Below are 26,406 nucleotides of genomic sequence, written 5' to 3'. Positions count from 1 at the left end.
GAGAATGATGGAATCAACTAGAAAACCGCAATGCAGGGGGAGCTGGGGAAAGAATACAGACAAGTAACTTCTGAACACAGAATTGACTACAGACATACCTTCAGGATAAACACAAAAAGAATTACATTAAACTCCAGTTAGTAGGTTTGCTTTTTGTAATACTATGAGTTAGCAGTTCTGAAACCATTATCTGTACATGTTAGAACTGAGCAATAAATAAATGTACTGTGGATAATGTGAAGGAGGTTTTTTATTCTTGGGGGAGTTACGTATTTGGAAAAAGGAAAGAACAGAATAAGCCCTGAGGTACTGGTTTGGAACTGGATGGAAACAGATACATGAATTTGTGATCACTTGTATGCTCTATCTGCTAAGCAGGCCTAGAAGTGGACACGCCAATAAAAATGAGCACACTCAGCACCTGACCTTGGTTTCTAAATAAAGGAACCTAAAGGAAGCAAGATTCCTAGGAGAGACGCTGATTCCAGGGTTGGGGTTGGTAAAGGCAAGAGGAACCCAGAATATCCTGTTTTATTGAGAAATAAGAAAGCACTCAAAGAATGATGAGGGCATGTTAAAATGACATAGGGGCTTCCCTGGTGGCACAGTGGTTGAGAATCTGCCTGCTAATGCAGGGATATGGGTTCGAGTCCTAGTCTGGGAGGATCCTACATGCCGCTGAGCAACTAGGCCCATGAGCCACAACTACTGAGCCTGCGCGTCTGGAGCCTGTGCTCCACAAGAAGAGAGGCTGCGATAGTCAGAGGCCCACACACCGCGATGATGAGTGGCCCCCGCTTGCCACAACTAAAGAAAGCCCTCGCACAGAAACAAAGACCCAACACAGCAAAAATAAATGAATAAATTACTAAAACTCCTACCCCCAACATCTTAAAAAAAAAAAAAAAAATGACGTAGGACCCAGCTTGAAGGGGCTCCCAATGGCTGAATTTGGGAAATTTTGAACATCAAAATAAAGACAGTAGCAAATTATTATACAAACCACTGAATTAAAATAAGAATCCATAAGTTCATACTGACATAACAAAGGAAGAAAGGAGGGAACGGGGGAGGCAACCGCATCGCTTTTGATAGAATGGAAAATTTTAAATGTAAAAGGAATGACAGAATTAGAAAATCACCTTTTGGCAAAAGTCATACTAATAATTAATTTGGTCAGAAAACTACCAGAACTGATCAATGAATTTGTTAAGGTTGCAGGATACAAAATTAATGCACAGAAATCTCTTGCATTCTGATATACTAAAAATGAAAAATCAGAAAGAGAAATTAAGGAAACAATTCCATTCACCCTCACAACAAAACGAATAAAATACCTAGGAATAAACCTACCTAAGGAGGCAAAAGATCTGTACTCAGAAAACTATAAAACACTGATGAAGGAAATCAAAGATGACATAAAGAGATGGAGAAACATACCATGTTCTTGGATTGGAAGAATCCACATTGTGAAAATGACTATACCACCCAAAGCAATCTACAGAGTCAATGCAATCCCTATCAAACTACCAATGGCATTCTTCATAGAATTAGAACAAAAAATTTTACAATTCATATGGAAACATAAAAGACCCTGAATAGCCAAAGCAATCTTGAGAAAGAAAAACAGAGCCGGAGGAATCAGGCTCCCTGACTTCAAACTATACTACAAAGCTACAGTAATCAAGACAGTATGGTACTGGCACAAAAACATATAGATCATCGGTACAGGATAGAAAGCCCAGAGATAAACCCACACACATATGGTCACCTAATTTACAACAAAGGAGGCAAGAACATACAATGGAGAAAAGACAGCCTCTTTATTAAGTGCTGCTGGGAAAAGTGGACAGCTACATGTAAAAGAATGAAATTAGAACACTACCTAACACCATACACAAAAATAAACTCCAAATGGATTAAAGAATAAATGTAAGACCAGACACTATAAAACTCTTAGAGGAAACCATAGGAAAAACACTCTTTGACACAAACCACAGCAAGATCTTTTCTGACCCACCTCCTAGAGAAATGGAAATAAGAACAAAAATAAACAAATGAGACCTAATAAAACTTAAAAGCTTTTGCACAGCAAAGGAAACCATAAACAAGACAAAAAGACAATCCTCAGAATGGGAGAAAGTATTTGCAAGTGAAACAACAGACAAAGGATTAATCTCCAAAATATACAAACAGCTCATGCAGCTCAATATCAAAAAAAACAAACAATTCAATTAAAAAATGGGTGGAAGACCTAAATAGACATTTCACCAAAGAAGACGTCCAGATGACCAGGAGACACATGAAAAGATGCTCAACATCACTAATTATTAGAGAAATGCAAATCAAAACTACAATTGAGGTTATCACCTCACACCAGTCAGAATGGCCATTATCAAAAAATCTAGAAACAATAAATGCTGGAAAGGGTGTGGTGAAAAGGGAAGCCTCATGCACTGTTGGTGGAAATGTAAACTGATACAACCACTATGGAGAACAGTATGGAGGTTCCTTTAAAAACTAAAAATAGAACTAATATATGGCCCAGCAATCCCACACAGGCATATACCCTGAGAAACCATAATTCAAAAAGAGACATTGTGGGCTTCCCTAGTGGCGCAGTGGTTGGGGGTCTGCCTGCCAATGCAGGGGACATGGGTTCGAGCCCTGGTCTGGGAAGATTCCGCGTGCCATGGAGCAGCCGGGCCCGTGAGCCACAACTACTGAGCCTGCACATCTGGAGCCTGTACTCTGCAGCAAGAGAGGCTGTGATAGTGAGAGGCCCACGCACCGCGATGAAGAGTGGCCTCCGCTTGCCGCAACTAGAGAAAGCCCTCACACAGAAACGGGGACCCAATACAGCCAAAAATAAATAAATTAATTAATTAATTTTTTTTTTTTTTTGCGGTACGTGGGCCTCTCACTGCTGTGGCCTCTCCCGCCGCGGAGCACAGGCTCCGGAAGCACAGGCCCAGCGGCCATGGCTCACGGGCCCAGCCGCTCCGCGGCACGTGGGATCTTCCCGGACCGGGGCACGAACCCGCGTCCCCTGCATCGACAGGCGGACTCTCAACCACAGCGCCACCAAGGAAGCCCTATTAATTTTTTAAAAAAGAGACATTGTACCACAATGTTTATTGCAGCACTATTTACGATAGCCAGGACATGGAAACCACCTAAATGTCCATCTGACAAATGAATGGATAAAGATGTGACACATATATACAATGGAATATGACTCAGCCATAAAAAGAAACGAAACTGAGTTATTTGTAGTGAGGTGGATGGACCTAGAGTCTGTCATACAGAGGGGAGTAAGTCAGCAAGAGAAAAACAAATGCCATATGCTAACACATATATATGGAATCTAAAAAAAAAAAAAAAAAACCTAGTAGCAGGGCAGGATGAACCTGCTAGCAGAGCAGGAATGAAGACAGAGACATAGAGAATGGACTTGAGGACACGGCGGGGGAGGGGGAAGCTGCAGCAAAGTGAGAGTAGTATCTAGTATAGACATATATACACTACCAAATGTAAAATAGTTAGCTACTGGGAAAAAGCAGCATAGGGCAGGGAGATCAGCTCGGTGCTTGCAATGACCTAGAGGGGTGAGATAGAGAGGGACGGAGGGAGGCTCAAGAGGGAGGGGATATGGGGATGTATGTATGCATATGGCTGATTCACTTTGTTGTACAACAGAAACTAACACAGTGTTGTGAAGCAATTATACTCCAATAAAGATTTATTTAAAAAAATCAAAAAAAAAAAAAGAATCAACAATAGATACTATAACAGTTTGGTGAAAGTTTGATGTAAAACAGGATATTTACATAGTCTCAAAGTATCTCCTCACAAGATACTTAGTAATCACAATGAGGAAAATAGCAACAAGTGATAAAAGCTATCACCAGTAATGGGACAAATCAACATCACATGCCTCCTGATAGGATGCACCAAGGACATACTATCACTTCTATGGTATTCCTGCCAAAAATGTGTAACCTATATTTAATCTTGAACAAGCCTTAGATAAACACAAATAGGGGGACATTCTATAAAATAAATGGGCTGCACTCTGCAAAAGTATTAAGGTCATGACAGATGATGAAAAATCAAGAAATTGTTTCAGGTTAAGAAATCTAAAGAGACACAGCAACTAAATGCAATGTGGGATACTGCACTGAATCCTACACCAAAATATTCTTTTTTGGGGGGGGGGGAATTATGGGAGTGGGGGTACTACTCAAAAAGGCATTTATTAGGTCAACTGAAGAAATTTCAATTAAGGTCTTGGATAACAGTATTATACCAATATTCACTTCCTGATTTTAATCACTGTCCCATGGTTATGTGAGACTATCCTTGATTTTGGAAATGCACATTGAACTATACAGGGTAAAGGAGCACCATGTTTGGAACTTACTCTCAAAAAAAAAAAGATTATTATCAATATTGTATACATATGTAGAAAAAATGATAAAGCAAATGTAGAAAAATGTTAACATTTATGGAATCTAGGTGACGGTTATATGAGAATAAAAACTTTTCTCTATATCTGAATCTATTCCAAAATAATTTTTTTTTTTTAAAAAAGGTCCTTTAGAAGAGCTCAATATTAACCTGTATTTCTTTGACTGTCCTATTTTGCATGACTACAGAAGAGTAAAAACACTTTAATATGAGAATTGCAGGTACATATGACATGCCTCACACAGACATATTAGATCCTTCTTGACCAAAAGAAATTATACTGGGCTCACATCCTCTTCTTCAGGCTTAGGAATTACTGAGAAATTTCTCAAGTTGAGAAAACTCACTCCTCATTAGGCACTGCTTTCCATTTCCTTTAAGCTCCCAGATCAAATCTAACATTCTTCATAGAGCTCCCTCATCACACCCCAAGTAGAAATGTTCCAGTAACACTCCACATTCCTACAGCAATGTTTGCTTGGCAATCTGGAAGTACACTAGGTACTATCTTATGACATCTCTTATACTTGAAGTCTCTAACTGTAACTTTAACCTTTTCTTCTTCTTTACACTAGGAGCCCAAAGCAAGGAGCTTTGGCTTACCTTCTTTGCATGCCCACGAGAACTTAATAAAGCAATTAATCTTTGCTGCTTTTATGTCAAGAATACAACCCCACATTTTTACAGCATTCTACTTTTCCAGGAAGCTCATGATATGTACTATATCACTTAATTTTCAAAACAACTTGTGTGACTCATATATTACTATCTCCATTTTATAAGAAAGGAAACTAAGGAAGAGAATTTGCTCAGTCACAGAGAAGTGTGTACCAGAGCCATAGTAGAATCTGAGTCTTTCCTTACTATTTTTGGAGTCATGTGACTGACAGTAACAGTGTCACAGAATATAATACACATCAATACATATAAGGGAGAGAGCAGAGAGCAGCATCTCTACTAAGTAGTTTTAAAATATGTAGTCCAAAAGCAGCGCTGAGAACAATTTGCCAGTGTCTGCCTTCCCAACTGTGGAGGAAACTAATCAACATTCAGCAATATCCTGGGAGCTTTTCCATGGGTGAAAGGCATTTACAGGCTTCAGGGAAGAATTCTGGAGTAGGATTGCCATGAGCCTGCTGCCTTACTCCTTAGGATCCAGACTCTCTTGCCCTCCAATTCATTCTGAAACTGTTTACTCTGCATCCAGCACCCGCTGCTCTTAGGGCTTACCTCTTGTTCTGCGATCCTTAATGCACTGTCCTGCCGGGCATCTCTGTCAGTCCTAGAGCTGGCAGGGGATTGAATTCGTTTGATTAGCCTCTGTTCACAGTCCTCCAGGCGCAGCCGGATATTCTTCAGCTCTGAAATGTACATCTTAGCCACAGTTTCCTCTTTGTCCTCTGTGAATGCACAAGCACAGAAGACCATTAAGCACAACAGAGATCAGCAAACCTGAGAACAACACTGGTTCCAGCAGACCTGATATTCCATGAATGAAAGCAAGGCCTTATGTGGGGAACCTTCTGCCTGTTCCCAAACTCCCTGCATTATATACTACTCTTTAAGGATCCAAACACGTAATTGCCACAGGAAAATGTGATAGGTTGATAAGCAATAATGAATGAAATATGGCCTCTTCTTCCATGATCTCATTTTGAGAATTCATCTCTACAAGTTTTTCTCTATCTCAAGTTTTTTAGCAACTCAAGTGGTAAAAAGGTGGTGATGATGCTGTCTAGAGTACATGAAGGGTCCAGCAGCACCCTTCAGGGCTCCCATTCCACTTTCCTCTCCCTCTTCCCAAGGCACACACCATTCTCCATGGACTTCATCAGGTGCTGGAAGTGGGTTTTACAAGCCTCCACCTCCTCTTCCAAGCGCAGACGATCAGCCACTGAAAACAGCGCTGAGTCACGGCTCTCCTGAAGAAAGTCTTCGTAGTGGGACTGCAGGTTCTTCATAACCTGGTGGTACTCCCCAGGTGCTGAGGAGCGGAGCTGCAGAGAAAAAGCCCGAGGACATTTCAGTGGAATGGGAACGTAATACAAAATAGTGCACAAACCATAATTACAAACATGTTGACTTTTCCCAAATTGAACCTGTCCATGAAATCAGCATTCAGATCAAGAAACAGGACGTTACTAGTATCTGAGAAGCACTCTTTGGGCCCTCTTGGATGTAAGCCTTAATGATGGTTAATTCACCAGTATTCCCCTACTCCACACACTTATGCAAAAGTTTCTGGTTCCTAAGAGCCTCAAGCCCCTAACCCCAAAACAGTATCCCTGACTCCATTTTACACCAATTGGGTGAGGAGGAGTCTCACAGTAAGAAGTTCCTTCTGAAAAAAACCTGTCAATAGGTTATGAGCCTGCGGTAAAGCTGTCATAATTACCTTTTCTAGGTTCCAGGTCTTTACAAGGTCAAGGTCCTTCCTCAGATAGTTCCAGGAGATAAGGCTTTTGGTGTTAACATGTAGCTGATGCCAAAGGGCCATCACCTTCTGATAAGACTGCTCCACCCTACAAACAACACAGAACCTGGCTATAGCTTTTCTAAGGCTTCAGCTCCACACTAGAGACCTTCTAAGGAAAAAATGATTGCCTTAGCAGAACTGAGCTTATATGCTGAGCAGAGAAAGGCAACAAGTCAAATACTAACAACACAAGAATCTTTAGACCTAAATAAATTGAGATGCTCAAGCAATCTGCTACACTATTATATACATTATGTCAGCACATATTTAGCAATCTCATAAATGTTACCTGAATGTAATATAATTATGAGAAGTTAGAGAGAGGAATACCCAGGGAAAGTAATGATAGAGAAAAATAGAGACAAAATAACTCCATTTGAAATTGCTGAAAAATGACAACAATGTTTAAAAAGCGATTTGCTGTGTTCTATATTTTTACAAAACTGCTAAAATGTTTAGAAGTTAATAGCAATTTAAGAAGTTCACCTGGCATATAAAACGAAACTTGTAGTGTGAAGGGCTTGAGAAGATCTTTTTCGTAGCATCCCATGCCTAATTCAATCTCACCTTACGGATGACTTACAAACTCAGATACACGGACACACTCGACACACACCAAATTACCTTGAATTTCTTCAAGTTAAGAAATGTAAGATATATAGAATAGGATGGAAAACTAGAAGCTAGGATGTCAGACATTAAACCCATTTTCCAAAAATCCCACTAAAGTGACTGTAAGGTTGAAATAAAAGTTCAGGAAATCTCAAAGAAAAATAAAAATACAAAGAAATAAAAAACAGAAAGAAAATAAGAAAATGAGAGAGGAGGTCCAACAGCTGACAAATGGGAGTTCTTGAAAGCGAGAACAGAAAACAAACATAGAAAAGGAAATAATTAAAGAAATAATCCAAGAAAAATTTCCCCAGATCCGAAAGATATGAGTTTCCAGTTTGTGTTCAGGGTTAGCACAAGAAAGGCTCACCTGAAGACACAGCATCCCCTTCAAAGATTAAAGACAGAGAGGAGTTTAAAATCTTCAGAGATAAAGATTTCATTCAAAAGGTTAAAGTGTCAAACTGTCCTGTATCATGACTGTGATAGACGACACAATTCTATGCATTTGTCAAAATGACAGTATTGCTCACTACAAAAGGGGAATATTACAGTTACATAAACTTAAAGAATGATAATCGTACTGTACTTCTCAACAACAAACCCTGGACGCTGGAAAACAGTGGGACAGTGCCTTCAAGGTTCAGACTGAAAAGAATTTCCAGAAGAATTCTGTAACTGACCAATTCATTATGAAGGGAGAAGAAAGACATTTTCAGATATGACAGGATTCAAAAAATTTACTTCTCCTGCACTTTTTTTTCAGCAAGCTACTGGAGAGTGTACTCTCCCAAACCAGGGAATAAACCAATAAATAAGACTTAGAATCTAGGAAGTAGAGGGTCCAACACAGAAGAGATGTAAAGGGAATCTTCAGGGTGAAGATGAAGGGAAATGCCAGGGAGGCAGTAATGAAGCAGGCCTACAGAGCAGGTTCAGACTGGAAAAGGAAGACAGAATGGTTCAGAAGAGACGTTTCCAAGAGAAAATAAAATTGAAAATTACCTGGTGTTTGGCCATACTAAGAAGCCTTTTACAGTAAAATAGGAGAGTTTGGGAATAAATTCCTAAGATACAAATAGACAACTAAGCAAACTTAAAAACAAAACAATTATCAGCTCCAAGGAAACATAAAGTTATACAAAATAATTTGTTCATACATACATTCAATCACCTAACTCGTTCATTCTTTTCTTTAACAACCATGTACTGAGTACCTACTACATGTCAGGTTCTAGGTGATGAGGATACAGAGGTAAACAAAACAGACAAAAATCTATTCCTTTAGAACTTCTAAGGGGAGGGGAAAGGCAATAAACAAATTTATAATCTTTTGGACAGTACTAAGTGTTCTGGAGAAAAATAAAGTGTTCTGATGGGGAGAGGAGATACAGAGTGCTAGGCAGTGAGTGAGGTGGTAGTATATGAATGTGATTAGATGAACTAAAGATGTGAGGGAGTGAATCACGTCAATATATGAAGCAAGCAGAGGAAATGCAAAGGCCCTGAGGCAAGAGTATGCTTGTGGTGCTTGAGAAACTGGAGCTGAGCGCAAGCAAGGACAGTGGCAAAGGATGATTTAGAGAGGTAAGTCCTGCTTGGGTAAGGCTTACAATATGCCCTAGAGTACTAAGCGGTTCAGCTGTAAACAACTTAATGTAAAACTAACAAACAAGATACCAATTTTAAACAAAAATCATGACACAACTACATTTGGAAGATGGATAAAGGAGAAGTGAATTACAGGTGTGTAGAAAACCATTAATTTCCTAGAGTAAGAAGTCAATAATTTCCAAAGTTGAAAAAAAATTAAGTAACAGGAAAAAAATCACATTATTTAGACATTTGATGTTAAAAACCAGAAAAATCTGCTCAAAGAGTTGAAAATAGTTCACTCTGGGAAGCAGAACTCTGGGGTGGGGGAGGTGATTGCTAGTTTTTACTATAAGTTTTGTGGTATAATTCAACTTTTTAAAATCTTTATACGTATTTCAATAAAATATAAAGAAGAAAGTTAGCTGTCAGTACAAAAATCAACTATTGAGAGTAAACTGTTTATAACCAAGAATTATTTAAAAAAGAATTATCACTGTTCTTTACCCATTCACCTGTCGATGGACATTTAGGTTGGTTCCATGTGGCACATATACACAATGGAATATTACTCAGCCATAAAAAGAAACGAAATTGAGTTATTTGTAGTGAGGTGGATGGACCTAGAGTCTGTCATACAGAGTGGAGTAAGTTAGAAAGGAAAAACAAATACCGTATGTAACGCATATATATGGAATCTCAAAAAAAGAAAGGAAGAAAAAGGTACTGATGAACCTAGTTGCAGGGCAGGAATAAAGAGGTAGACGTAGAGAATGGACTTGATGACATGGGGTGGGAAGGCGAAGCTGGGGCAAAGTGAGAGTAGCATCGACACATACACACGACCGAATGTAAAATAGTTGGCTGGTGGGAAGCAGCAGCATAGCACAGGGGGATTGGCTCGGTGCTTTGCAATGACCTAGAGGGGTGGGATAGGGAGGATGGAAGGGAGGCTCAAGAGGGAGGGGATATGGGGACATGTGTATGCATATGGCTGACTCGCTTTGTTGTGTAACAGAAACTAACAAGGTATTGTGAAGCAATTATACTCCAATAAAGATTTTTTTTTTAAAAAAAAAAGAATTATCACTGAATATATCTCAATTGACCATAGCATTTACTGAAAATCTACTACGTGGCTGGCAGTGCAAGACTTGATATCATAATAGGAGGTCTTTCCCAAAAGGATCTTCAAAACTTGGTCTCTCTGTTCAAAATCACAAACGCAGATTCATAACCTCCATCAGTTCACCCAGCCAAAGAGCAGAGGTGGAAGTACAGAGTGGCAGTTGAGCTAAGTTACCTGCTGGCCATCTCAATGGCATCCTTATTGGGTGGGGGGATAAGGAAGCAGACTGATGGTACCATTGCCTCATTCCCTGTGGGGCTGATCACTTTCCACTTGGTCCTCTGTGAATTATCTTCCAACACACACTCATCATTCTTGCAAATAGTGATCTGAAGAGACAAAGTTACAAATCATTGCTAATGGATAAACCAACAACCGATTATTACCTGGTGGCTGATCCCAAGGCTATGAAATCCTTAAGGCAAAATTGTTTCGGAGATCTCCAATCATTTGGAGATCACCTAGGGAGAGTTTCTGATTTAGACAAAAGGATAATGTGTATAAATAAACAACCTAGGGAAGGTTGTGAAATGAAATAAATCAAGTGTTTATTAAATGCCTGTTACATGTCAAGTAACACAGTATATGAAATTTATAAGGAGACTGTAAGACCTGCAGGAGCAATCTCTCTGAACCTACAACCAACAGGGTAAAACTTAAAGGGACATAATACTCACAACTTTGTATTTCTGATACTTCTTCCTCCTCCCTTCCTCTCACCCCACTCAAATCCCTGAAATGTTTAAGCCTTTGAAATCACCAATTCTTTCTCTTAGGAGACGAGTAACCAACAATATCATCTCTATTTTATAGACAGAAATACTGAGACAAAGAAAAGTACAGGAAAAGTTCATTTGTTCCTTTGTGTAACAAATATTATTGAGCCTATTATGTGCTTGGACGTATGCTACGCCATTAGAGGTAAAAATGGTAAGCCAACAACCATGGTCTATATTCCACATATTCTGATGCAGTATTTGGTTACAACACTGTGTGACAAATGCAGTTTACCAGGGAATGCGTGGAAGGCACGAGGCCCAGCCTTGGTTAGAGAGGTAAAGAGATTATTCAGGAACTTAAAGCCACATTAAGGAATTTAGACTTTCTACACAGAAATGGGGAATTGTTGTAGGACTTAGGCAGGGGGGTGATTTAAAAAAAAAAAAAAAAAAGTCACGCTGGACTTCCCTGGCGGTCCAGTGGTTAAGACTCTGCGCTTCTACTGCAGGGGGCGTGGGTTCAATCCCTGGTCAGGGAACTAAGATCCCACATGCTGTGTGGCATGGCCAAAACAAAACTAAATAATTAATTAATTAATTTTTAAAAAGACCATTCTGGTGGTAGGATAAAGAATGCATTGAATGGGTAGGCTGATGCAATGATCCAAGTGAAAGAAACTTAGGGTCTAACTTGTAGTAGCAGCAGGGACAGAAAGAAGTACACTTGAGGGATACTTATTTACAAGGTATTGATACTACTGACTTGATAGTCCTACTAGCTGTGGGGACTAAGAGGGGAGGAGTCATGGATCTCTCCCAGGTGCTACAAAGCACAGTTTCTATCTACACTTAGGCAACTGGGTGGATAATGATGCCAATTACTGAGGCAGGGAGCAGGTCAAGATCATAGAGTTGAGGCTTATTTTTTTCATAATAGAAGAGATTTGAGCATGTTTAAGTTCTAATAGAAGAACTCTATCATTTGACCTTTCCCTGTTATCATAACCCTAACTGAAGGCTTCCCTTCTCCCTTGCTTCCTTCTGGAGCGGGAAGTACCCTTTCCACCTCCTCACCTCGATCTGCCGGTAGTCACAGATGGCCTTGATGGAAATGGTGCTCTTTAGCACGTGGTCGGGACTGCGTGGCTTTAGCTGAACAATGGATTTTGATCTCCCAACAAGACTGGCAACGGAACTCTTGGACTGTATAAGCTGCTCCTTTTCATCCTACAAAATGGGAAGAAAACGAAAAAGACATTAATGTTGCTCCTTGGGAGACTCAGTCAACAAAGAAAACTGAATGCTCCACTCCCTCCGAGAATGTCACTTCTCGGTTAAGTAGGGATCCTTGGTGGAGCCATCTTAGAAACACAGGGATAAAGAAAACAGGAGAGGATGCTTCTGTCTGCTACCAAGTGCTTTTATACTCAAATTCTGCAGCTTTCTCCCTGTGTCTTTTTCAATGAGCCATAAAGCCACATGCAAAAACAAATAATAAATAAATTTAAAAGAAAAGAATTTCTAGCTGCCAAATACAGCTATACAGCTAACAAAGGATTTTGCCAAATAAGGTTCAGAGAACATGGAAGTTAAAAACAATGATAATAACCAGGCTGTGGTTGTTATTATTATTAAATTTCTCACTGGTAGAAGCCAGTTCTTGCCTCTCTGCTTAGGAGAAGTTAGAGTTACACTCTTTTACATTTTTTTTAATAATGTTATCTCCCAAGCTCTATTACAAATATTTTACTTTATTAAATTGAATCAAACTTTCTAGAGAAAGATCTTAGCTCTTCAACCAACAATCCATAAACCAATGCTGTTGGTGAAGGTACTGGGACAAATGACTTAAGGTTTACCTTTTAGAGTCTTGCTGTGCTGTATTTATATAAATTTGATTGATTTGAAAGAGGTCTCATGCAAAATTGAAATACTCAAGTCTCTGCAAACCCAATTTTCTTAAAAACTAATGAACTTCTTGTCAACGAAATGGGTAGCAATCTACTACCAATTCCATTAAAGAGTAAAAGATAAGCTTTATCTCTTAACCAGGATGTTTCAAGCCCATTTTGAGGTATAAAAAAGTCCCCAGAAGAGGGCTTTCTTAGGGTGGAAGTAGATGTGATGAGAGTAAAGAGTTAATAATGTTAAGAAATGCCATCAAAGAATTAAGAATATGCAAGTAAATAAAAAGAAATGCTTAAATAAACTACCTGTGCCTGTCCCCGGGAGCATGATTGGAAGAAATACAACTTTAACTTATTAGTTAAGAAAGAGGAATGGAATAGGTCAGGGAGACAGCCACACTGTTCCATTCTTGAGAGCTGGTCTACCCATTTCAGTTTCCTTGCAATAAAGATGTCAATTTCTGTCTAACCCACAGCCAAACGTCTCAAGCTCTAGAGACCAAGTGCTCAGCGTGGTAAAAGGTCTGAAAAGAACCAGAAGCCACGACAGATGCTCCCGAACCTGACGGACAAGCTGAGGACAAGCTGAGGAGCAGACCCAGGTGACTTCATGCCCCGATGACGCCGCCAACCCGATGCCCCTGACCTGGAGAGGAGGGAACAGAGCAGCGACCCTCGAGAAGAGAAGATATGACAACAATTGCAGAGGAGTTACCCTATGACAGGAAGGTACTCTGTGGGAGGGAGGAGATAATAGCCACGGATTATTAGATTCCTCCTTCATACTTGATGTACCTCTAAGAGCAACATTCTAGAGACAACATCGGAAAAGTCAGGTCTTTACCCTTCATTTCAAATTAATTAAATTCACAGGTTATTTGCTCAGGTGAAACACTGAATCTAAACCCACTCATAGCTTTACAATACCTGAAAGTGTTTTTTAAAAAATCAACTCATGTTCACTAATTCCCAAGTCTCACCCACGAATAAAATGACACTGTTTTGGGTTATTCTGGTTCTCTTATTTAGAATTTTCTACTGAAATGTGAGACTACCCGCATTTCTCACACAGGAAAAGTAATTTCCCTATTACATATACATTTCCATCTTAATCAGAGTTGTAGCTGGAGCCCTGCCTTGTGAACTCTGTGTAATATATGCTCAATAACTATAAGTAGTCTGTTGGTGATTTTACTACCACCACCCCTGAAGGAACACTTCACTGGAGAAAATAAATGTAAAACTGATTTGGATTAAATACTACTTGCAAAACTATTTTTAAAAAGTTAATACCACTACGTAAATAAACTGAGCAAATACTGCATTACACCTACATAAGATTTTAATGTTTCAAATACCTCATCATTACCAAAAGAAAATTCCCAAGGAGGAAAAAATTGGCTCAGGTCTAGTTCATTGGTGTTTTGTTTTATTCTCTTGGTGTCAGCTAATCCCATCAACCCTATTTTTCATGCTCTACACCCCCATCTTTGGCTCCAATGACTGAATTAAAATAGGAACGATGCAGAGAAACTCTGATGAGCACTACGTGGCTCAGGGGCACATGGCTAGGCCCCTACTTCAACAGCATACCCAGAGGACTCATTAGCAACTTCTTTACGGAAAGAAAAAAGGAAAAGAACACCACAGATTAAACTCTAATTGAATGTGAGCCAAACTTTGTAATGGTGACCCACAGCCCTGGCGCTTTCAAGGATATAAAGAGCAGCAGCTGAAAGGGTTTACTCTGTTTCTCAGAAGCAATCATTCCACTGATACAACACCCACCATGGAGTCCTGCAGCAGGTCCTCCAGGCGGGACAAGCTGGTGCTGTGGTCGCAGGAGTACTTCCGTTTGATGGATTCTTGGAGGTTCCTCAGGAATGACTCCAGGTCTCGAGCGTCACTGAAGAACTGTGGGGATAAGAGGGAGGGGTGCCTTGTGCTCAATACATCACAACACCAAGATGATAATGGAGAAAAAACAACCTTACCGTGCCTGCTGATTACACAATCCTGGATTACAAAATGCCATGCCGGGGAAACAGTAGTGACAACTGCCACAGAGCCCACTGAACCCAACAGAACACTTAGTCTGCTTCACTCCTCAGAAATCACTGATCTTTCCCCTTGAGTTCTGGCTAGTGGCAGCTCCTGACTGTCAGGTTTATTTCATGAAAAGCCTAGAGGTTGAGTATCTCAATTCATTGATATGATTACAAAATGATCAGGGAGTTTATTTAATTAAGAGCAAATCCAAACAGAGATACCAGCTTATTTCCTCTTCCCACCCTCACCTGAAAACAAGCAGTATGTTCTTTTTTTTTTTTTTTTTTTTTTTAATTTATTTTATTTATTTATTTTTGGCTGCATTGGGTCTTTGTTGCTGCATGCCGGCTTTCTCTAGTTTCGGTGAGCGGGGGCTACTCTTCGTTGCAGTGCGCGGGCTTCTCATTGCGGTGGCTTCTCTTGTTGCGGAGCACAGGCTCTAGGCATGTGGGCTTCAGTAGCTGTGGCACGTGGCTCTAGAGCACAGGCTCAGTAGTTGTGGCGCACGGGCTTAATTGCTCCATGGCATGTGGGATCTTCCCGGACCAGGGCTCGAACCCGTGTCCCCTGCATTGGCAGGCAGATTCTTAACCACTGCGCCACCAGGGAAGCCCAAGCAGTATGTTCTTCATGTAGCAATAGATTAAAGAAAAAAAAAAAACCAAAAAAACAAAAAACGGTTCTAATATTTTACAGCCCCTCCCATCAGGAGGTGGAGTCTATTTCTGCCCCCCTCCCCGAAGCTGGGCGGGGGAACATCACTTGCTTTAGTCAACAGCACATTAATACACGTGAGAGCAGAAAAAAATGCTTGTGCACCAAGGCCTGCCTTCTCTGGCTGCTTGTGGAACACAGCTATTCTGTGAAGGAGCCTAGGATAGCCTACTGGATGCTAGAGACTTGCATGTGGACTTGTACCCCATCACCCCAACCAAATGTCAGATGTGTGAGTGACACCATTTGGGGCCAATCAGCCCCCAACCTGCCTGCCCACTGCCTACAGCCACGTGTAACCCAGGCAAGATGAAAAAAAGCCTTCAGCTGAGCCTAGCCCAGACTGCCAACTCACAGAATCTCGAGCCAACGGTTGTTGCTCTAAGCAACTAACTTTTGGGGTGGTGGTTTATACAGTAAAGGGTAACTGATACAGATGTGTTTCTAACCTCACCCCTCCCGTGTACATGCTTGCAGGCACACACCAACACACGCAATCACACTCACAATCTCTTGCCTGAATGAAAAAAATATTATCCTCATCCTCTCTGCGCGCGTACACACGTGCGCGCGCACACACACGCACACACACACACACACAATAGCCCACGTACCTGAAAGTAAGCAGTATTCTCTTTCACATGCTGCTCGACACACAAGCACAGCTGCTTCATCCACTGCAGCTGGGACTGGACAGCAGCGCTGTAAGCCTGCGACAACCAGGCACACGGACAGAAGGGCAAGGGGTTAACAGACCTGCTACCTATGTGCGATGCACTCTTCCAAGTACACCTCTGCTAATGCTAGACAGGCCAACAGAGGATAAGTGGAGATACCTGACTGGCATCTGCTCCAAGCTTCCCACGAGACAGAGGTTTGTCTTTCATCCAACATGGTTTTGTTAGAAGGGGTTACCCAGAAAAGGCCTCTTCCACACTCATTTGCAACTAAATGACCTGGTCAGCAAAACCCAGGCCCAAGCCAGTCTCTCCTGGCTTCCTCCACTGAATCTCTTCTCTGAACACAGGCACCACACTAAAAGGCACGCAGGGTCTGTCTAGACAGTTATCTGAAAAACTATGGTTCAGAATTCCCTGGCGGTCCAGTGGTTAGGACTCCACGCTTTCACTGCTGAGGGCCCAGGTTCAATCCCTGATCAGGGAACTAAGATCCCACAAGCCTCACGACGTGGGAGGAAAAAAAAAAAAAAAAAAAACTTAAAAATAAGAAAAAATACGGTTCAAGTCACTTTCCCCGTGAAGCGAGGAGTCAATATCGTTTCTGTTGTTTCTCGTAGTATCCTCCTTAGACTATTAACAAAACTGTTTGCAGTCTTTTGGGGGCTGGGAAGAAAAGGGAGAAGACCCAAGACACATGATTCCCTGACACTTGCTCCAAGTCCCTCAGCAGAGCTAAGTCTCTGATTTGAATACTTGTATAGTAACAACCTCTGAGCACTTGACCCTCACACCTTCAAGTCACACACCTCCACAGTCTGCTTGGCTGGGTGGTTCTCAAGTGACAGCAGCTCAGCTGTATCTTGTAGAGACCGAAACACGTCCTGTTTCTCCTCCAGTTCCATTGTCAATTCCTGAAAATTGAATTCAATTTTATTCAGTAAGTGCTGTTAAGGGAGGAGTAGCAATAAAAAAAAAACTGTGCTCCCTGCCCTACTTTATAGGAGTCCGCAACCCAGGGTTAGTGCCAAAATGAGAGTCATAAACAGTACACGCCAGAGGATTTCAGAGAAGAGCAAAAGTGCTGGAATTACAGAATGATTCAAAAGGATATGGGATCTGAGCCAGGCCTGAGTAAGTGGGGTCACACAGGATGAGACTGAAGGCAACAAAGGAGGGAACGTGGCTGGCGTGGATGGTTCAGGTCAGCACCCACCGAACACGGTACCTGATCCGTGTCCCTGACTGGCTGGCTCCGCTCAGACTGTACCCTCAGCTGCAGTGCCCTGCTCCGGCTCTATATTCCGTTAACACTTCAGGACCTGGTTTAGATGCCAGCTCTTCTGTGCAGCTGGGTACTGATCCTCTCTATCAGATTTGACCCCTTCTCCTCGATGCTCCCTTTTTTTACGTCTCTATCATAGCCTAATTTCTGTTCTCATACAGACTGTTTATTGTATTACAGTATCTATTGTTTCTTCTTTACTTCAAAAGAATCATATACAACTCTCTAATGAAGTTTTAAGTGCTATTAAAAATCTTCCTATTTTCATGGGGTTCATAATATCCTGAAAAATTCTCTGAAATGTGGGCAAACTGAAAATAACAGGAAAACAATCCTACTTTCTATCTTTCACTGAAAAGCATAAAAAGCATTGTTGCATTGGCTAATGCTGAATTTTCCTTCCCATTTTACAAACCAAGAGATGTAGACCAAACAATCGTTGAATGAATTAAAGAGAATTCAGAATTTGTAAGAAGCCAAGAATATACCTCAGTTAAACAACATTAAGCCCTATACTAAGTGCTTTACTATATTAACTTACTAAATCTTACTTAACCTTTAACACAGCGCTTTGAAGTGCTACTATTATCCCATTTTACAGAGGTCTAGGGAGAGTAAATGACTTGCCAAGGTCACAGAGCTAATAAGTGGAGGAATAAGAAGTTGATGTTAGGTCTACCTCATTCCAAAGCCTATAACCTTGACCACAATGTTATACTGCTTCTGAAATGATTCAATGTGCAGACTGCTGCTCTCTTCACCCAAGACACTGCCTTTCTAAATGCATTCTAAATAAATTCATTCAAGGGCTCGATTTCCCCTCTTCTCCATATACACTTTCTCACAGGAACAGATGCATTAAGCAGGGTCCCTATTTCTATCTAACAAAATGCAAATCCAGAAACCCAAGCTCTCAGCAGACTAGCCCCTCTGGCTCCTTCTGCTGCTATTACAAAATATGACAGGTCTGTTGTGCTAGACTCACAGAGAAGTAATTTTTCTTGGCTGAGATACTGGGATTGTTGTCACTCCAATCATATGCTAGTTCCTCCTCCTCTTTCTCATTCAACCAGATCAACTCAGCTGTAGCTCTGGAGACAAATTTATGCAGGCTCTGAAGGTGCCTCATCCGGAAGCTAGAAGTTTCCTAGACAAAGGCAGGATTACAAGGTTAGACTGCTAGGCTTTCATCTGTACGATATATCACATTTGACATCAAAGCAAAGAATAGCTGAGAAAATGAACTTAGCCTTGATTTTTCAATCTCTGGGTGCTTCTCCACAGACTTAAATTTAGTACAAGTTTGGTATGGGACTCCCAGAGAGCCCGTGTCAATCCCACGCCAGGCCTGTGTGGGGCTCCCTGGATAAAGAATGATCCTGGAACTGTCCTACTCTGGACATCTTGAAAGACAGGAATGAAGAACAACAGACAGAAGAGGAGTCCCCTCCCTGTCAATCTTAAACTTTTGGTTTTTGGGAATTCCCTGGTGTTCCAGTGGTTAGGACTCCAGGCTCTCAATGCCGAGGGCCCTGGTTCAATCCCTGGCTGGGGAACTAAGATCCCGCAAGCCATGCAGGGGTGGCGGCAGGGGGAGACTTAGTTTTGATGCCTCAGAGCACATACACCCACTGCTTTGATGAAGTATGATAACTAGGATAAGCTCTACTTACTTAAAACTTTCTGGAGCAGTGGTTTTTGATCCATTAAGAAAATTGAGAAAATGTTATGATACATATGAACAACTGCACAGTGAACAATATAAAACTAATAAACAGAAAACCCAAACAGGCTCAAACCAAGAGCTTTCTGAATTAGGGAACCACATTCTCCATGAACAGAACAAAAGAGAGTTAGGCAAAACTCACCTTCAATTTACAATACTGTGTCTCCAGCTTTCCAAGAGTTTCAACATAACTGGTATGAAAATTTTGGGACATTTTTCCCTGATAAGAAAGGAATGAAATAAAAATATATTAGAGAAAGAGTAAGTAAACTATATCTACAGCATGATTCAACTATGTAAATATTATGTCTGCACATAGACGGAGATTGGTTACTCTGAGAAAACAGAAGCTTGCACAGCAAATCTCCAGGTGAGATTGGACAGCTCAGAGCAGCACTGAGTGAGCAACAGTCCAGCAGAGTGAGCACAACTGAATGACCTCATGGTCTTGTGCTTCCAGTAATTCTGGGAGGTTTCTAAGCAAAACCTATACCTGGTGATTCCTCCAACTACTCAGCTGCTTTTTGGAAGAGGAGAGCTGAAATTTAAAATGGGGAGATAGAAAGAGTGAGGGAGAGGAGAGACCAAGTGAATAGTTTTTCTCTCCAGTTCTCTATTGCAGGGAGATGGTGAAGTGGAAAGAGCATGAACTTTTGGAGCAGAGGGCTTGAGTTTGGAAACTGCATTCACTACTTACTAATTCTGACCTTAGCTTTCAGTATCACTATTCTTTTTACTAAAAAGGGGTTAATAAAAAACACCTTTCTCACAAGGTTATTTCAGAGAGCAAGAGACGCTTCATGTGCTGAGGGGACCTGTGGTCAAGTGCTGCTCGTGGGTATCCTTCTTTTCCACAGGGACAGCTGCGCTGTGCACTGTCCCATCGCGCACAGCCACCCCAGCCTCCCATAATGGATTCTGAATGCCACACACCTCATATAGCCTGGCCTCTTTGACACTTGAGCCCAGTTCTTCCACACTGGCGTGGATGTGCTGCTGTGCTTCCAGCTGCAACTCCACACTAGGCAGGTCATTGCCCCACTCTGCTCGTTCCAGTTTCATCTGAAAAAAATTACAAATATAATTTACTGCTAAGTTGGCAGACAAAGAAAACTGTCACGATCAGTTTGGACAAAGGGGCTGGGGAGAGGGGATTGAGAAAAAGGACATCTAAACTATCTCCATTTTGGTCTCTTACAGGAAAGTATGCCATAACCACCCCCAAGGAGCTGGAGAATAAACCCTACCACCTATAGCAGCAAAAGCAGCCTTTTGCTGCTGCATTATGGGAATACATCCCTGCATTTACCAACCAGAAAGGCATTCCCACAGGCTGAAATGTTTAACTTTATAGTTCAGGCATTTCCCTTTATGGGGTCTCTCCATTTCACAATCAGAATGGAGATAAGAAATAAATATCGGTAAATACTAAGCTTCATTCACGCCACCAACTATTGGCCAATGGAAGATAATTGTAAAACAGCTTGCCTTTGAATATTTTTATTTATTGGTACATGGAAAATCCATCATCCAACGATGGGAAGAATTTAATACAAAACAAAAGGGTTAGAGGATAACAGGAAAATCTTGAACTTGAAACATTATCCTCGAATACATGTAAATAACGTCCCTGAGAACTGTGAAACACAGCAGTCTTGCTTCCTCTTAAGAGCTGAGACAAAAACAACAGTAGAGAAGCAGCTCCTCTGACAAGGAGAGAATTTCAGAAAAGATAACAGATTTACAGACTCTGCAACTTCTTCCACCAGCTCCCACTTAGAGCACAGCTGGCTGAAGGGAAGAGAGTCCTGAAGGGCTTCAAATTAGAAAAGTCCATGCATTTAGTATGGGATTCTGAGGATCTGAACTGATCCTATCCTTTCAAAATTTAATAGAGAAGGACGCTTGGGTCCCAGGTAGCAGCAATAATTGAGGGGATCTATACAAGGGGCACAGAGCAACCTAACCCTCTGAGACAAGTTGGTGTATCCAGTAAACCTCAGTGCACTGCATAAACACTTGGAATGTACACCCACCTGCATTTCTTCCACCCAAGACAGTAGTTCATACACAAATCGGAGGTTGCCTTCATCTTCAGAGGAGGAGATAGACACAAGTTCAGCCCGAGTCATGGGCTTTCGGAACCAGGAGGTAGAAGAAGAATGGGTTCCTCTTGTCAAGGGTTCTGCCTTCAGATGAGTAGTGGTTAAAGTAGAGGGTGGAACCAATTCAAGTGAAGTGAAATGGCCCTTCCGATACAAGTTTGTGCACTCTAGACGCAAGGTAACCAGCTCATCCTGCAAACGCATGACCCTGAAATGGAAGACGAGAAGGAAAAGATTAAATCTGTAACGTGCTTTTTAAGATAAAATCTTCCCTACCCATTTGACAAAGATGAGGTAAAAATAAAACTGAGATCACATTAGGAAAAGTGTTTTGAGAAAGAAAACGTGTTCTGTGAATGCAAGGTGATATTATTAACATCTTCATGGTTCAGAGCTGTCACTGAGGCAAATGCCAAGTCACAGCATTAACTCGAGGCAATAAATCAATACCAGTTCTTATAACTCTTGGATGATATAACAGAATAAACCATGGATTAGGGGTCAAAAGATGCGGCTCTTAGTCTCGGCTCTGTACAAAGATCCTCATCCCCTCTGTGGGTGTTGGTTTCCTCCTCCATGAAATGCTACATCGAATCACCCCAGCAGTTCTAAAGCAGACGTGGTCCCACACGGCTGCAGTTACCCTGAAGCATGTGGGGGCGTTATAAGATGCCACACAAAGATTAGGGAACCCTACAGGTACTTAGTGGGCAGGGCCAACAGTAAAGGGAGACTGTCTTCTACCATGAGAATTTTCCTGCCCCAAATACCTATAACATCCCCACTGAGACGCTGACCTCTAGCATCCAGGTTACAAGATTCAGTGCCCGACTCTTGATCCTTGAGCCTCAGCAGTAAGCAAGCCCTCCATTTAAGTCCCATGTTTCTCACCTAAAAGCCAGCTCTTCTAGCTGGTAGTAATTCTCATCCCTTAGGATCTGGAGATCCACCTGCAGCTGTCTGATGAGACCTTCACACTCCTGAATGTACATGATGACATCTGACTCACACTGCACTGGTTGTCCTGATTCCAGGTGAGCAGCGTCCTGAGAGAGAAAGGGAGAAGAAGAGTGGGAAAACTCCCATTGCTCCCACCCACTAGGACCAAGGGAGCCACGCGGTCCACTGCAATTGCAAGAGAAAGGAAGCTGGATCCCTTAACTGTTGACTTCAACCATTAGAGCACAAGGTTAGAAGTGGAAAACATGTGACATAAGAAGTGAGATAGAACAGTCAGACTTACAGCCTGCAGTGTATTCTTAGCTAATGTCAGTTTTTCTTCACAGTTCAAAGCACCATTCTGTATTTTGTTTGCAATCTGTAGCAGCAATTCCAGCCTAAAATGAGATCAAGACCATAGTCAAATGCAGGCCTCAAAGCAGCCCAGTAAGTAATGTCACCTTCAGGCTCTGGACCCACCTCTCTACAGCTGGTCGAAGTGACTTCTCGCGCTCCAGCATCTCAATGATGAGTTTTCCCCACTCTTCTTCCACATCATTAGGGTGATAACCTTGAGGCAGTTTAATTCGGCCAAATTCAATCCATACCTAAAAAACCCAGAGATAACCCTTTTAGTCCAAAAACACAGCCATGCCCTCAGATCCCAGTTTTAATTAATTTTTTGCTTCTTTACCCAGCCATTCAGCAGTTTTCTCATAAGAGAAAACAACCAAATATTTTAGCAGTACCTCACCTCTAGGTGAGAAAAAAAAAATCACCTCTAGGGGGCTTCCCTGGTGGCGCAGTGGTTAAGAATCCACCTGCCAATGCAGGGGACACAGGTTCGACCCCTGGTCTGGAAAGATCCCACGTGCAGCGGAGCAGCTAAGCCCGTGTGCTGCAACTACTGAGCCTGCGCTCTAGAGCCCACAAGCCACGACTACTGAAGTCTGTGAGCTCAGGGCCCATGCTCCACAACAAGAGAAGCCACCGCGATGAGAAGCCTGTGCACCACGACAAAGAGTAGCCACCCACTTACCACAACTAGAGAAAGCCCATGCACAGCAACGAAGACCCAACACAGCCAAAAATAAATAAATAAATTTTAAAAAAAATTACCTCTAAAATACAGAGACCATTTGCTTGAAATCCTTCCATTCCTTCTATACTTTCCATAAATCCTCCTGTCCTCCCCATACCCCTCCCCACAACTGTGGAAAGGTTAAATGCCCATCTCTACAGCTTCAAATTCTCTAGGAATCAAAATGTGAAGGAAAGTCTCTTTTCTTTCTATCCTAGGGAAAGAATTAGCTTCCCTCTGAGAAACAAGAAAACATGTATAAAACTCAAGGTTTCTGAATAAGTGTATGCCATTTTTCAGCAGGCCCTTTACAAAACAGAGATGGCTGATACTTCCCCTTCACCGTAAATTCTCAAGAGCAGCCTGAGAGTGATGCTCGACTTGTCACCCTGAGAATATTGCTGTTATAATGAAGGTTCGGAAGAAGATGCAGGGAATCTGCCTAACGAAGAAGCAACAAAGAGCACACCAGCACACCCTAAGTCTCAGAAAAGGATAAGTTTCCTTACCTCTAACAATTTATATAATTCCTCAATTCTTCCTTTTTCTCTCTCCTTGGCCAGAATTTCTGTTTCTTTGAAGTGTATATATTGATTATAAAGTGCCTACAAAATTAATATTTGGTGAATGAATGCAAGCAACCCGGTCTAATTTTTCATACCACCTCACCCAGGAGCCAGCAGCAACAAGCTCTGAGACTTACTCCCCAGAGTGAATTTACAAAAAAACAATTTAAGTCCATGACTTTACCTTTAGTTCAACAGGGTTCTGGGGAAAAGATTTATCTGACATCAGTATTGTATGCTGTTTGATCCAGGGAATGAGGGAGTCCACTCGGCTTTGGTATTCTTGCCACCTGGCGTCTACTTCCTATTGCCAAAAGGTAGATATCACACACCTTCTGGTTAGCAGTATGCAAGACAAGCACAGGAGAAAGTAGCTCAGGCCATCCCAAACCACATAAAATCTTTTCCTCTAATTGCCTACACAGACACCGCCATTCAGTTTAATGCTCAGAGACCCAGTTTCAAAGCTCCTCAAGGACTCTCAAGATGGGATTTAATTTCCTGACACCTAGAATAGCCTATGCTGGACACTGCAAAATTAGTGATATCTAGACTCATTCCCACAGACCAAGGACAATAACCATGTATCAAGATGATGTGGATTCAGTTCACTCTGTTTAAAAGTGCTCTGTATACACTGAGTGCTTAAAAAACCTACTCTAATCAATACATTCCACCCAAACAAATCATAGCCAGAAGGTATTTTAGGAAAGTGTTCTTTTACCGTAGCACTGATGCCTTCTCCACCCTCAGGGACTTTAGGGAAGGCATCATAAATAGAAGACACATAAGTGATTACAGACTTTTCATCTGGAGATGGCACATCCACATCTGAGAGACAAAAGGCAAGAAATTTCTTAGAACAAAGGAACCTGCTGGGGGAAGGAATAATGAATATATGTCAAACATCATCAACTTCAGTCAGCTCTCACCTTCTGCATCCAGTAACCGGGTGACGCCCAGTCTTTCTGCTACTTCGAAAGCCTGTTCCAGGTTCTCTCGGTTACTCTGGATCTGTACCCTCTCCATATCTACCAGGTCAGGTCTGTAAAAGTCCATCAAGGTATATGAAAGGCCCTCAGATACATAGCACATGGGAGTTCACACAAAGAAACCCTCTTAAAAGTACTCAGAGCTGAAAAACACTGGATGAGTTAGAGAGAAAGCAAGAGGTTTAGAAGCGCACTAGTCCCACTTTTAATCACACTCCAGGAGCCCAGTGCTCCATAATTCTAAACTTACATAATAGTAGGTTTGTTGGATTTCAAGGGAAAGGTATCAACTTTCCCTATGAGTGTTATGACCACTAAGAGTACAATAAATTTTGATTTTCATCATTCAGAATTCCTATCTTCCTCACCCACTCCAAGCAAGTCCCCCACTACTGGCCCTTTGCACTTGTTATCTCCTCCGAGTGAGACACGCTGAGCCTAGAGACCTGCATGGCCCACTACTCCTCATCCATGACTCTGCTCCAACATCTTCATCAGAGAGACTACCTCTGACCACCCTGTCCAAAATGCCGCAACCTCCATCATTCTCTTTCCCTCCACTGCACTCACCACTGTAAGACAGCATACACTTATTTGTTTACTGCTTATCTTCCCCACTGAAAAGTAAGCTCCATGAGGGCAAGAATTCAGCTGTTTTCTTCACTGCTATATGAGCCCAGTGCTTGGAATAGGAGGAGTTCAATACATATTCCTTTTTAAAATAAATAAAATGAATCAGAGGCTGGATTGTTGGTTGAGGGGAAATGTGGCATTACAGCTGATTACAAATAAGAGATGAGAAGAAGCCTCTCCAGGCCCACTGAAACTCCACTGTATTTACCTGTATCGGTGAATAAGTGCATTGAACATCTTCCCATCACTCCAGCAGGAGGAAAAGTTGGTGCATTTGACTCCTGTGTAACCAGCTGTCACTTTCTGGGTCCACAGGAGCAGCTTCTCCTTAGCTGACATGTCCCCTGATTCTCCACTAATGTAGATGTCAGAGATCTGCCAAAAGATAGGATATGAAGTAATTTAGTATAAGTAAGATGAAGCCTTTTAACCTTCTCTTCATACATTATGGCTCTTAGAAGAAGAGGGAGATCCAAGGCTGGCAGCACTTCAAGATGACAACTCCAACATATATTCACCCTATCTGGTAGTCAAAGAAATGGAAATTAAAATTTTGAGAGGTCACTTTTTTACCTGCCAAATTAGAATCGTTCTTCTTTTTTTTTTTTAATGATACTACTCAGTATTGGAAAGAATATCTGAAATTGGGTATTCTCATACATTGCCACTTGTGAGAGTATAAAGGGCATAATTTCTCTAGAGGACGGTTTTTAAGAAGTCTTAAAATACACAT

At 41.5% G+C, this 26,406-nt stretch overlaps 1 protein-coding gene across 1 annotated transcript in view; it reads right to left on the bottom strand.

Annotated features, from left to right (window-relative positions):
• Positions 1–26,406, bottom strand: part of MACF1 (microtubule actin crosslinking factor 1) — a 240,964-nt gene that overhangs the window by 146,892 nt on the left and 67,666 nt on the right. Inside the window, 20 exon segments of the mRNA XM_032613193.1 lie at positions 5,701–5,870; positions 6,284–6,467; positions 6,866–6,992; positions 10,455–10,609; positions 12,074–12,226; positions 14,695–14,820; positions 16,284–16,379; positions 17,156–17,260; positions 18,617–18,778; positions 19,500–19,577; positions 20,291–20,419; positions 21,394–21,670; positions 22,354–22,508; positions 22,706–22,799; positions 22,882–23,009; positions 23,992–24,087; positions 24,233–24,352; positions 24,773–24,879; positions 24,981–25,093; positions 25,882–26,048. Of these exon segments, the coding sequence (XP_032469084.1) occupies positions 5,701–5,870; positions 6,284–6,467; positions 6,866–6,992; positions 10,455–10,609; positions 12,074–12,226; positions 14,695–14,820; positions 16,284–16,379; positions 17,156–17,260; positions 18,617–18,778; positions 19,500–19,577; positions 20,291–20,419; positions 21,394–21,670; positions 22,354–22,508; positions 22,706–22,799; positions 22,882–23,009; positions 23,992–24,087; positions 24,233–24,352; positions 24,773–24,879; positions 24,981–25,093; positions 25,882–26,048 (2,742 nt within the window).

Source organism: Phocoena sinus, chromosome 1 (genome assembly GCF_008692025.1).
Source record: "Phocoena sinus isolate mPhoSin1 chromosome 1, mPhoSin1.pri, whole genome shotgun sequence".
Lineage (NCBI taxonomy): Eukaryota > Metazoa > Chordata > Mammalia > Artiodactyla > Phocoenidae > Phocoena > Phocoena sinus.
Note: the sequence above shows the minus strand (reverse complement) of the source record. Positions and strands in the feature narration are given on the sequence as shown.